The 14210-nt window shown below is 43.0% G+C and overlaps 1 protein-coding gene across 1 annotated transcript in view; it reads right to left on the bottom strand.

Moving 5' to 3' along the window:
* scn5lab (sodium channel, voltage gated, type V-like, alpha b) overlaps positions 1–14210 on the bottom strand; it is a 210496-nt gene that overhangs the window by 20433 nt on the left and 175853 nt on the right. Inside the window, exons 24-27 of the mRNA XM_047349534.1 lie at positions 9209–9363; positions 8345–8518; positions 5774–5896; positions 591–866 (exon numbers count right to left, since the gene is read on the bottom strand). Of these exons, the coding sequence (XP_047205490.1) occupies positions 591–866; positions 5774–5896; positions 8345–8518; positions 9209–9363 (728 nt within the window). The remainder of the gene's footprint in view (positions 1–590; positions 867–5773; positions 5897–8344; positions 8519–9208; positions 9364–14210) is intronic.

The following is a 14210-nucleotide window of genomic DNA, read 5'->3' as shown; positions in this document are numbered from 1 at the left end:
TCTTTAGGATAAGAAGCTTAAACGGATCCTTTGGTCCGACTTTGTTTGCTTTGGTCCCTTTTTCTATCCTTAATGTTCTGGTTTTCTAATCTCTGACTGTTGTCTTAAAGATACTTTATTTTCCTCCTAATAGATTTAGGATATTAAGACATTTAAATTTACCAAATCTCAGCCTTACTGTTGCAGATTTTTGCCTCTGATTGTTCTGTAGAACACGTTGCTTCTCTTTGTGCTGCTTGGTTCTGATGAAGAGCCTCAGAGCTTTAAGATCAGGCATAAATACTGACAGATAAGTGGGCTAAACTGGACCACGGCATCATGTGTTATTTTATTTTATTCTATAACTAGTTGTTTTTGCACATCTACCTTCTTCTTCTTTGATTGCACTTTTTTCCATTACCTAGCTGCACCATACTTGTGTGTTCCTAAAAGCTGCTGTAAAGGTTAATTTCTCCATTGTGAGATTCATAAAGTCCATCTTATCTTTTTTTATCAAGTGTCTAGACCAAGCTGCACCATAAACCCACTGAACCCATTAGAGTGTAGCCATTAGTGATGTTTCTTCATTAAGAAAGAAGGTTGAAGCTCACCACTTGCAGCAGAGCCAGGTATCCGGCACCAACGTTGTCGAAGTTCACCTTGACTTTGGTCCAGTAGTGCTGCGAGCTGTCATTGGAGGCCTCGCACTCGGACTTGTTGTTGATGAGGGAGGCCTCGTAGATGTAGCCAGTGCGGTTGATGCAGCGGCCGAACTTTCCAGCAAACAGGTTGACGCCCATGATGCTGAAGATGAGCCAGAAGATGAGGCAGACCAGCAGCACATTCATAATGGAGGGAATCGCCCCGATTAGAGCGTTCACCACTACCTGCACACAAAGCGGCCCGAGTGACTGAGCCGTCTGAAGCTTCGGGTTCAGTCCGAGGGCTGGACAGAAACATCACAGGGTGGGGGTTTGATGGTCAGGTTGGAATCAGGAGGTTCCCCCAGAGTTCCTGTAGATTACTGAGTGTCAACCTTATATACCTGCAGCCCTGAAAGTGATGGTAATGCTGGAATTCATATATATATATATATATATATATATAATATAACATCTAAACAGTTGTTGGAGACTCCTTATGTCTGTGGCCGATGCAGTGGACTGATACTTATCAATCTGTTTACTTGGAGGACTTCACACCAAGTCCTCCATCTCATGTGATGTTGGTGTCATTAATTGTCCACCTGACCATCAAACACACCACCATAATTCATGCTGAGAAGAAGCAGGCCATGCAGTCAACACTGAAGGCTGGAAGATGTGGAGACGGGTTCACTGAGATGCAGCAGGAAACTTCAACACAGATGTTCAGAGAATCATATCTGCTCTTTTTTAAATTCACAACATGAAGAAGATAGAAGTCTATTATAAGCACTGTTGGAAGATCTTTAAACTGAGGCGGAAGATCAAGTTCCTGTATGTGAGAAAAGCTAAATGTTTTCCCTCGAGGAGTTAATGTGAATAATATGAATCCACTCAGATTCCAGAAAATATGAGCATTTCTAGACCTCTAAAGGTCATTTAAACCCACCCTGACTGAAGGTCGTTTAACAGGAAATCAGAGCAGGTTTCTGCAGCACAACCACAGATTAAAGCTGCTTCATTTTACTGCAGATGGATGGAAACATTTAAATCAGCTGATTCATATTTGCATACTTTCTACCCATAATGCATCTCTCCACGCAGAAACCCCAAGCAGAGGGAGCTGATCGCTGGACTCAGCACAGATTCTGAGCTTCATGTGAAGCCAAGTCAGCGCCCTGCAGAACTCACTGAAACGTCATTTAATGTGTTTCAAATACTGGAAAAATAGTAAAAATATAGATTTGTCTCTTCTTGTCTAATTCAAGACATAGGATTATTTTACTCATTTGTTTCTGGTGATGGACAACGATTTTATTCAACATTTTTTAAATGTTTTATCTGATTTAAGTTTAGATTTTATTATTGCAGGCAATATTATAATAATAAATAATAATTTAACATTATTATTTATGCTGATGGCTCATAAACTTTAATATTTCATGCCATTTGTTTCTAAATTGATATTTTCTAAGATACAGACATGTATTTTTATGTTTAAGTTTTAGTTTTATGCAGCAGCATTGATGAGCAGATCTGGGTTTGGATACGTGGTCTCTAGCAGGTGAAGATGTTTACCACATCAGAACGTTTCTGGTTGCTCTGCAGAAAGCCGACTCTGTTCCACTCTCAGTAATACTGATGGAAACTCAGAGAAAACAGGAAAACTGGAAGTTTCTGCTGATAAAAAGTGAATTTAAATACTGACAGAAGAAACTTTCAGGTTAGTCTGAAACATCAGAAGAAACGAAGCTCAGAGGGACATCAGGACCCGAGGAGATGGGCAGGTTCAGAGAAAGGTGAGGAAATGCAGGAGGAAACTTCTGGAAAATATTTAAATGTTTCATTTCAAAACACACCTGAGCACCAGATTTCAGCCTGACCTCACAGACCTCACATGGATCTGGTTCCTTCTGATTGCATCAAATCAAATAAAAAGTACCAGAACTTTTACCACAGACTGTACATTTATGTTTTATAAGGAGCCTCATTGGGTCAGTGACTTGGACTTGTTATGTTTTATAATATGGACTTGATGTAGATGGATCTGAATCGGATCAGATTCTAATGAAATTGTCAGGATCTGCTATTTTGGTCTTTGTTGTGGTTTTGTGTTTGTTTAATCTTCAGTTAGGTGTTTTTATTTCTTTGGGTTTAGTACTTATGTTTCCTGATGTTAGTTTTATTCTCTCTCCTGCCTCCTAGTTTTAGTAGTTCTTTCTCCCCACGCCCATAGTTCCCTTGGTGGTTGCTTTCTCATTTATTTATTACTTAGAATGGTTTTCTCCCCTGATGATGATGATGATTATTATTATTATTATTACAGTTCTCTTTGCTTCTTTGGGGTTTCTAGTTTAGTTTCTCGTTTAGTGTTTCTGTGCTTGTTTATGGTTAGGTCATTTGTTTCTTGCTGCATTCTTCTAGTTTATTTGTCTCTTTTCCCTGTTCCTCCTCTTGTCATTAGTTCCCCTTCAGTTATTATTTACTCTGTGTTTGTTTCCCTTTATATTTGTAGTTCTTCCCAGCCTCATCCCTAGTTTAGTTACCTGAGTTAGTCTCTATTGTTTCAGTTCCTTCTGATAGGTTAGCTTTCAGTTATTGTTTGCTGTTATACTTAGTTCCACTTATTGTTTACGTTTTGGTTCGCATTTATTCTGGGTCATCGTTTTCTCTGCTTCCCTCCCAGTTATTTCAGTCAGTATTTGTTGGGGTTTGTTTACTTTTCAGTTAGGTCTTCCTCTATGTCTTCAGGTTACTTTGTTAGTTCTTATTTTCCAGGTTGTTATAGTTTTCTTAGATCTGTTTCTCTGAGTCGGAGTTTGACTTTAATAAATCATTGTTCAACTCGACATGCCGTCTTCTCGCCTGCCTCTTCACTTTGGTCCACCATAACCTCGGACTATGACAGTACAAACCAGCCGGGAACAAAGAAAACAGACCAACTAATATACAGAGGGAACAATAGGCAGGTAATCAGTGGAAACACCAGTTTAGCACTGGAACCGGTTTGGTGGACAAGACCCTGATGGTGCTGGTGGCTCCCAGTTGATGCAAATGCTCCCACTGCTGCCACCACGCTCCAGATGATTCATCTCCACCATGAGGAGGAACTACCATTCACCATTTTCAGACTGGCTGGAAGTCCAGTTAAACATGGACTTACTGACTGACCCGATGGTTCTGTACAGCTGTGGTCAGCTGGAGTCTCATTCATCTGAAGACTGCAGGTTTTACCAGCTGTTTGTGGTGCAGTGAATGGTCATAATGTTATGGCTCAATCCTCCACAGCTGGAATCATGATGATGTTCAGCTTCACATTTACTTTTGTTCAATGGTAAATGGCCTTTACTAGTAGAACTCTTTATCAAGTCAGAGACCCCGAAGCACTTCACACTCCACCCATTCATTCACCCAGTCATCCTCCCGTTCATCCTCTTATCCATCCACCTATCCATCCACCTATTCATCCATCCAGTCATCCACCCATTCATCCAGTGACAGTGGTGAGCTACACTGTAGCCACCGCTGCCCTGGGGCAGACCGATGGCGCCACCGATTGTATGGCAATGGGTGATGTGTCTTGCCCAAGGACATAATGACTGAGACACCGTCGGTTTAGAGGTCGACAGATTGTGGTTCTGATCCACAGAATGAACAGAAATAAATGAGTCATAACTAAAAACACCATGTCCTCTGTGGACATACAACAACATCTCAGTAAAAATCCTTTATTCACTTACTGGCTCCGACTCAGGGAAGCAAAGCCTTTAAATGGAACCAGATTTGATCTAAAATCTGTTCTCATTCTGTTTAAAGAACCTCATTTTAATCCAGATTTCTGTTCTAGATCTGAATCTTTGAGTCTGTAATCAGCTACAGGTCAGAATTATTCATACTCCTGGCAGATTTAGGTTTATATTTTACAAACATGTGTCTTCTGACTGTAATTAACACAGAATAACCTCTGAAAACCCATTTATGAAGGACAACCAACTTCCAGTATGAGTTACACATAGTCATCATGGTGTGTTCTCCATCCTAGGGCATTCTGCACTGGGCCCAAAACTACATAAAACCACCACTAATTTCAGCATTACTGGCATCCCGTACTAACTGCCTAGAAGCGCTGGCAGGTTTGGGTGAAGCTGCAGATAAAGTTTTCGGCTTTGAACATTAGGACCACCTCTTTTATGTGTGGCAGACACAGGGAAACCACACAGCAGGAAGATCCACATGTAGCAGCAGCAGCAGCACATGGAGGAGGGACTGGCTCAACCAAGGAAAGGCTGTGGGAACCACACGGGCCATCCAACACTTATGACCTGTCTGTATTTGGTTTCACTGTACTAGTGTTCCGGAGTGGTCCAGTCAGGGACCAGCTTTTAAAGATTAGGGTGAAGCCCTTTCAACCTCAAAGACTTGGAGCACCAACAAAGGATAAACCTTGGATCTGTAAGGGGAACCATGCAGAAAGCTGCTCAGCAGTTAGAAGAAAGGCCTTAAAGCCAATAATGATTTTTCCACTGATAATTGAGAAGGTTAGAAATCATTTATAACTTGCCGATTTTAATCAAATGTAAATAAAAACAGCTGAGAGACGCGTCTCACTTCCTGTTAGAAACCAACTTCTTTGTCAAATGAAAACTCTGCCAGAGGTATGAACAACTTTGGGTCTACCTTTACATATAAAAGATTGTGATGAGATGCAGAAACTGAACATGAAGCGGTAAACTAGGAGCAAACAGATTAAATTTAATTAATTAATTACTTAACGCGGTCCAGTTTGTTCTTAAGATGCAGAAAACTGTTCCGTTTGCTTCTGTTAAACTCCTGCAGGTGGTCCATGAGGGAGACTTCTTAAACCTCATGTTCTAATGTAACTAAAACTGGACCTCTGGTATTATTCTGCAGGCTGCTGTTTATTTAACCCGTTAAACGATGCTGCCGTGTAAAATAATCTGTAAATCTGTTACTGAGGAACTCTGTTAGTTGCACTTCAGACATAGGTGGATCAGCTCTATCATTATTCAGATCTTCAATATTCTGCTCTCCTTCAGGTTTATTTCAGTAAAACAAAAGCTGTAATAGTCAAACTAGTTGCTGGCAGCTGGTGCTCGGGTGTGTTTGCTCAGATTAATACTGACTCTTACCCTCATGCCTTCAAATCTGGAGAGGGCTCTGAGGGGCCGCAGGGCCCGAAGTGTCCGCAGGGATTTGATGGCTGCCAAGTCGGAATAACCCAACGTGTTGGCCACCAAACTGATCAGAGAAACCTGGAGGAGCGAGAGGGGAGGAGAGGACAAGGAAAGAGAAAGGCAGGAGGAAGAGGAAGGGAGAAAGAAAAGAAGGAGGACTGTTAACCTCTATTCTAACTCAGTTAAAGACCGAGAGAAGGAGGAGAGTTTAATTATCAGCCGATAGCAGCATCCTGCTGAAGAGAAAAGAGGTGAGAGGATGGAAAGAGTCAAAGATTTCATGTTAGTGCTCTGCCCTGTGAAACAAGAAGGATGTGATGTTCCTGAAGCCATCCAGGATGCGCTGAAGGTCAGAAATAAATCATGTTTGTTTGAAAGGAGGAAAATAGTCCTGAAAGGAATGCCACTTACTGAGAGGTTTGAACGGACGAGTCTGTGAGCTCTGGCTCAGGTCAGAGGAAAGATTTCAGATTGTTCATTCTGATTTAGAAATCTCACCAGATGATAAATATTTACAGCCTATTTCCCCTGATCCAAGCCAGGTACCACAGAGTGTGTGAAGTTCTCTAAAACCCAACAGAACCTCAGCAGGTCTCAGCTCGTTCAGCTGGTTCTTACCCTGATACCAGCGAAGCGGGACGCGGCCCGGAGAGGACGGAGAGCCCTGAACATCCTCAGCACCCGCAGGTTGGTGACCTGGTTCACCATGATGAACTGGGCCAGGTAACCCAGCACTGAGATCTACAGGTCACACAGTTTGAAGGTCAGCGGCAGGGGAAGGTGGATACGTCTAACAGAACCTCTCAAACACATCCATATTTTCAACCAAACAGGCAGAGCAATGACAGGTATGCTGAGTGTCTTATTTTAAATGGGCCGTTACTTTGGGAACATTTCTCTTTAAACCCCCAGAAAACATCGGACTAAGCAGAACTAAGTCATAGTCCCATTCATTTCATCAAGTGCTTTAAATCCTCCCTAAAGAAAAGAAATTATGAAAAGCTACAATATGGAGCCCCACAAGGATGCCTTCTCAGATTCCTTCTTGTTTGCATAAAACCTGATAAACCCAGTGACCTGCAGTCACTGGGCCTCAACAAGAGCAAAGGATGGAACCAAACTTCTTCCAACTAACTAACTTTTAGAGGCATTAATGACAGAAGGCAGCATCTTTGATGTTATCAGTGCTTAAAGTGTGCCAGTTCTCACAGGCTAGCTTAATTTAAAAATGTTCTTCCTTTATGTATCTTTTCTTTCTTTTTGCTAACAACGGCTTCCCATAAACTTGCCAGTACAAGTAGTCATTATAAACTGCATTACCCAAAGGTCTCTGTAATGAGACATATTCATGTGAGCTAAACATCATCTTGGCCTAAACACAGGTGACGTTTTGGTGAACAGGAGATGCAGGTTAATGATTAGTTAAAGTTTGGTGCACGGAGCAAATCAGAAGCAAAACTGGCCTGAGTTTGAAACTGGCTGAGATGTTTCATTGGATCAGTAGAAGTGAAGGTGAATCAGTAAATATTAATAAATCTGGTATTTTTAGGCAACTTTAGTGGCTTCAGCTGTAATAATGAAAGCATCACATTGATGTGAACCAAGCACACCTGACTGTTATGAATGAGTCCTTCAAGATTCAATGCAAATCCGTGAGCTTAAAGTCCACGAGTCTTCCCTGCAGAGTCGACATTTTTAAGGTCTTGATTAGAACTCATATTTAGTGTATCAGTAAAACAAAAGAAATGCCTTCACACAGAGAAAATATGGGTCAAATGTCACCGTTTCAGAATATAGATCAACGATACTTTGGTATGTCCCTGTGTTTGGTTGTTTCACTGCCCCCTAGTGGTAAAAAGTGAGCTATCACAGTTTAAATCGGGTGTTTCTGTCATTAATTTCTGTCCCTAAAAATGAAACTGAGCTCTGTTTCCCATGTTGCTTGGATCTGTGTGACTCAGAATGATGCTGCCCTCCAGCTGCTGCAGTACGATAAAAACGTCACAACATGAGCTGTCATTCCTGAAGACTTCTGGGTGGAGAACACCCAGAGAGTGACGGAGAGTTGGCATACGTGTGGTCGGCATGTTTCAAGCAGAGTCAGCAGGATGCTGGGTCACTTAACAGTGACTACATCTCTGCAGAGGTGGCGCTCTTATTTCTTTAACTGACTGAAAAAGATAACCAGGTTTAACTCCAACCAGGTGGTTCCTAAAGAGCTGTTGGCTGAAACCTTGGCCTGCATGAAGGATGATGCATCTCTCAGGTACTTTCAGGTCTGTGCATCTGCTAGACCTGCTGGAAAGGTTTCCACACCAATAACAACCTTTGTTATCCCCCAATGGGTCAGGTTCTTTGAAGAGCTTGCTGCTCACCATGCAGAGATATCCAAAGCTTGCTTCCAACTTTAACCAGATAAGCAGATCATTTATCAGAAAACACATTCATTCACTGTTGGTGATATTTTCTCTCACCAACAGAATATCAGCAGTTAAAGACTCAGCTGAGCTTTGATGAAGATCTTACATCGACAATGAGGAAGTCGAGCCAGCACCAGTAGTTGGTGAAGTACTTCTTGAAGCCGTAGGCGAGCCACTTGAGCAGCATCTCCAGGATGAAGATGTAGGTGAAGATCTTGTCAGCATATTCGAGCACCACCTTGACGACCCTTCTCTGCTCGATGTAGATGTCCTCGAAGGCCTGAAGGGGGCGTCAAAGGGAAGAAGAAATCAAAGTTAATCTTTCTCATAAAGTTTCAATCTACAGAAGGAGTCTTCTAAGGGGACTACACCGACAAGGTAACCAGGTCCAGTTCAGTCCGGGTCACTGATCATCATCTTGATCAAAAGGTCATCAGGCCTGAGAATGAGGAGCTTTTGAGAGTTTTCCAACTCTGACTTAATTTAAAGAAAAGCTAAACTGAAATCCTCTTATTTGGAGAACCGAACCTATTAAATGGTGTAACAGCGTCATTGGTCCATTTGATTCATGTTTTCACCCATCTGCCAGGAACCTCCAGGTCATTTTTGATGCTTTTAAATGTCATAAACAGATCAGCAATGCGGTAAAGACGAGATGTATCGCCTCCGTCAGCTCGGTAGAACCAAGGCCTGCATGCCTCGTAAGAAGTTACTCTCAATAGTCATAGACTTGATCATAATCCGTCAAACAGAATCAGAACCACAGTAAACAGGTTGTAATCCAAGGTCTTCACAACAAAATATTAAAACAATTTAATTATATGTGAAGTTTGAACATTGCTGTTATTATTTATCTCCAAAATATGAACACATGGGCATGACCTGGTGAAGGAGCAAACTGACCCCGAGCCCAACAGTACGTCCTCGCCAACAAGGAAAATGAGTTAAGATGGAGGCGCATGTTACTGACCAGAGCTCCCGAGCTGAGAAGGATCATGAAGATGATGAAGGACTCGAACCAGCTGTGCTCTACGATCTGGTAACAGGTCTTCCTGGTTCTCCACCACATCTGACCGAGGCCCGCCGTGGTGTCGATGTCGCAGCACTGGAACCTGGACACGCACACTGTTGATGAAAGATGACAGACGGGACATCAGCCTGGAGAACAATTCATTCATGTTGGTTTTTTAACGTCAACCTAAAGTATCAGTTCCACTAATAAACCATGATTGAAGCGACTTCTCAGAGGTCTCACACCTCTGCTTTAATGGCACAGAATGAGGTCGTGCGAGCTTCAGTGTTGCCTGGCTGCAGGGATGCCGGTCTAACAACAGTAACGCCACTGAGGTTCAGATCCAGTTCATATCTGCAGAACAAAGCTAAAAGCAGCAGAACCTCCTCAGTCTGATGCATCACAGTATGAAGACATGCACTCTCTGTGAATGTGGGGCTGAAAATGTTCGCATGTTTGTTGCATACGTTCCGACTCCGCGACAGATGTTGTGCTCCAGGTTCTCCCATAACGAACCTCCCTGTGTGTGTTTGCGTGTAATGGAGCGATGAACGTAGCAGATTGCAGCTTTCTCCTCAACTTTCTGTTCGTTTTCTGACCTGACTGAAAGGCTCAGTTTACGTTTTAGTTTAAGCGCCCAAGCTCAGGGATTAGGGCGTCAACTTGGAAAATTAAAGCAATTTAAAAAATGTCAAACTTTTGTCGACTTTTTATTTAGTTCCACTTTGTTTTGAATTAATATAATTTACCAGTCTGAAAGCAGAGTATTGATCCAAACGCCTTCAACACTTGAAAATAATGGCTGATCTTGATAGAGACGTGGCTGATGGATGCTGAAAGTGAAACAGTGATGGCCGCTCAGAGAGAAATCTGCTGCAATGGCTTTAAGCTGATAACATGGGGTCAGATTTCACTCCCAGTGGCTGAAAGCTGGTTTTTAACAAGGTTTGATCAGTGTGTCAAAAAGAATATCCAAGACGACATTAGACTCAGAGTTCAGGATAAAGAGAAGATTGCTGAGTGAGTGATCCTGAAAAGCCTTCAGGCTGGGAATTATGATGGATTAGAAGCTGACAGGAAGGACAGCTAAAGAGTGAGAAGATGTGGCTGGAAGAAAAACCGACAAGGCAACACGTCTGAAGAAGAGAACAGACGATAGACACATTTACTGAGTCTTTTATGAGATTAGGAACAACAGCTGCTCGAGCATGGAGCCCTGAGGAACACCTTCTTATTATTATTACAACTCACCAACACTGCAGTCTACATATTAGTAATATTATTGAGAAGAACTCAAACTGTGTTGTTCAGTCATACATTCATGAGTACATCTGACCAAGTCCTCTTTCTTCTCCAGAGAGAGAGAGGGACCATTTACGCTACAAGTTTGTTGAGCTTATCTTAATCTGACCCCTCTCCTAGGACCAGGTTTCCATGGGTCATCTATAATGTGACCAAACTCCATCACCTTTAGAAGCATCTGAGTGTAAAGTGGCTGAGATGAGAGTAAGCTCCTCTCAGTCTCAGGCCATGGTACCTAACCAGGAGTAAGGTGGACTGCCTACTCCATGTTGGTTGTTAGTCTTTGCCTAAAAGGTGGTCTCCACGATCTTAAAGTCTTGTTCCTGAGTGATGGCAGGTAGAGCAGGAATGGATGTTGTACAAGGTCTTGTCTTGCAGGTATGAGTCTGATATCTGTGGTGATGAAGATGAAGCTGAGATGAAAGGTGAAAATGTTACTGGTCCAACTAAATCCCTTGACCTTTTAAGGACAGAACAACTCGGCCCTTGCAGCTCTCTGAGTAACTGAACCATATTTTGGTGGATGACAGGTTGGGTGTCGGTTTTCTGTGACGGACAGGCTGAAGATGATGATTTTAGCTGCTCTTCTCTCCTCTGATTGCAGCGTCTGCCTGCCTCTGTAATTACAGCTCTGATTACCGCAGCTTTCTGCTTCCATGGAGACTAATAGGCTCTTCCCTGATATGTCAGCTGGGTAATCCAATGAAAACAAGCGAGCTGTAATCCAACACTGCAGAGCTGATCTGTGTGTGTGTGTTGGGAAACCCCTTCAGTTTGGACTAAAAGAAGCTTTAATAAACACTTATGCAGCTATAAACGTATTGAACGCTGCTCTAAATGCCTCATTAGATCACCTGTTGGAGATGTAGATGCCTCCTTCAGATGGACTCTCTGCTGAGTGAAGCATTGATCTGGTATTGAACGCTACCCAGAACATGTTCCTGAATGATCTCCCATCAGGGGACTGGTTGGTGCAGATAAACTCACTCAGAGCCGTGCAGAAAGAGCTTGACACGTTTACCGTTTTAACTATTATGCAACGTTTTCACCGAGGAAAAGGTTTCTGTTCAGCAGCTTCAACAGTAATGAAGATCCATATTTCCTCCAAACACTGGACTTCTTTTCAACATCTGCTTGCTCTGGCTGAACAAAGAAAGTCCAACTGGATCAGCACCATTAGATTCTCTCTTTGTGAGGGCGTCGGTTCACCTTCTAGTTCTTAACCATAAGTTCATCTTGTTCAGTGGTGACACTAGGGCCGAGTCCTACAGACCAATGAACACTCATGAGGTTTGTTTGGTGACCAGCAACATGAAATCATGTTTTTCCTTGACATCACTTTAAATCAGGGGTGTCCAAAGTGCAGCCTGGGGGCCATATGTGGCCCCTGGGCTGATGCAGCCCCCAACTGCAACTCAGCCATGATACAGATTAGGTCCCTCAGCACAAGTGGTTGATGAAGACTTTTTATTTCTAATGAAAATAATTACAAATTAAGATTTTGTTGGGAGACTAGAATTTGTTTTTTTTGTGATTTTAGTTTTTCAAATGAATTATATTTTTTGGGCTGTAAATAGTTTTGTAACAAGTTGGAAAAGTTTGGGCACGTTTGTATTTTAAGCTGGAGCTCAGTGCATGAACTGCAGAGGTTATATAACAGAGAGGCTGCAGGCCTGTGTGCTCCAGCATTCAGCTGCATAATGGTGGGAGGTCATGACCTTCCACTCTAAGGTGTTCTCAGATTAGAATCGACTTCATTTGCTTCTAGATACACGTTTCTCTCTTTAACAGGAAAATGAATTCTCTGCAGGTTTTCTCTGCAGTTTTCCAGAGGAGAAGTTTTTAAGAGATCAGGACAAACGGTGAATGAAACGAGGCGACGTGTCGTCTCGTTGCTCGAGGGCACATCAGCAGCCAGCTGATCAGTTTGATTCAGGAGTTTCCACCTGAGACCTTTCAGTTCCAGCTCATCAGCTCAGTGAAAACAGGAGGCCCACTCTGCCCACTGAGGCAGAAACACTCCCACTCGCAGCATCACATTAACCAATGAGCTGGCATTTAGACGCCTAATGAGGCGGCTAACGTGACGCTGAGTGTCAGCGCTGATCAGAGGGTTAAACCTGCTCATTTCTGACTGGAATAAAGCTGAGCTGCATTTCTACGGCTGAAATAATGACTGCCTATGTTACGGGGTGAATTCAGGACGTTGCTGCCCAGCTGTGTGCCCGATAAAAATACATTTGTGCAGGAAGAAACTGCGGTCGAAGCAGCAACCTGCTGATGGAGGAGTGACAAGAAAATGACCTCCTCTGTGGTTTTCTTTCTCCTCTGGAGGAACTATACAGAAAAATGTTCCCTTTGCACATTTTACTTCTACCTCAGTGACGAGCGCAGTGAAAGGGAAAAAAGGGCAGGAGAGACGTTTGTTGGAACTGCAGCGGAGGTGGAAATTATATTCCCATTTTTCAGCTTTATCTAAGTCAGCAGTCACACATGTGCAGAAGGAAAGCTTTTTATTATTGACAGGAAGGATTAAAGTCCAATGAACCAGTCTCATCCTGGCAGCTGCCTGTCAGCTGGAACATCTCTAACAGAATGAAGACTGATGAACAAAGACCCAGAATTACCGAGGTCTGCTGTTGCTCACAGAGGCTGCTTTAATCAACGAGGTCACAATCAACGTGAAAGATTAACTGCAATAACGTTTCTCATCGCTGACCTGCAGCAGATCTCTGGCTGGGTTCATGCTGAATGTTTTCTTTAAATAATCAGAGGAATTCTATGGGGTAAGAACGCTGTCAAAAACAATGTGTATGTAAAGACGGAAATGTGTGCATATTAGTCAATAGTTGTGCATAAGTAAAATCCAAAAGAGGTTTTGTATATTTTCTCTATAAGAATACAAAATAAAATGTTACAGCTTCAAGAAATTACAAACACAAAGTTCAAGTTTACAGTTGTGGTTTATTCTTTGTTCTCTTTGTGTCTCTGCTCTGTTCTCTCAAACCCCCAGTCGGTCGTGGCAGATGGCCGCTCACACTGAGCCTGGTTCTGGTTCTGCTGGAGGTTTCTTCCTGTTAAAAGGGAGTTTTTCCTCTCCACTGTCGCTACATGCATGCTCAGTATGAGGGATTGCTGCAAAGTCAACACCAGTGACTGTCCACTGTCTCTACATGCTCATCCAGGAGGAGTGAATGCTGCAAGTCTCTGACTGGATGCAATCTGCTGGGTTTCCTTAAGGTGCGTTCACACCAAACACAATTTCTGCGAATTTTTCGCCTCATTTGTGTGCTTTTGCCCGCTTCACATTCCGCGTGAACAAGCGGCAACGCTTCGCTGCGTCATCAAATAGGAGGAGCTTCCATCTGCTGCTTGCTGGTTTCAACTGAACATGCTGGACATGGATTTCACGGATAATCACGGTGTTTTACTTGTGGAGAGCCGAAAAACGCAGCCGACATCAATGTCCCTGGGTTCACCAGATTCTTCAGGGACGGGAACAGTTCGGAGATTACCACCACCTACTCCAGGAGCTGCGTTTGGATGACGGTCGATTTCAGCGGTACTTCTGTCTATCCAGGACCCAGTTCGAAGATCTGCTGTCCCGCGTTGGGAGATGAATCAGCCACTCAAGCTCCGCGGAGCCAGCGGCATCCAG

Source organism: Girardinichthys multiradiatus, chromosome 21 (genome assembly GCF_021462225.1).
Source record: "Girardinichthys multiradiatus isolate DD_20200921_A chromosome 21, DD_fGirMul_XY1, whole genome shotgun sequence".
In the NCBI taxonomy this organism is placed as follows: Eukaryota; Metazoa; Chordata; class Actinopteri; order Cyprinodontiformes; family Goodeidae; genus Girardinichthys; species Girardinichthys multiradiatus.
This window is presented reverse-complemented; position numbering and strand designations above follow the sequence as displayed.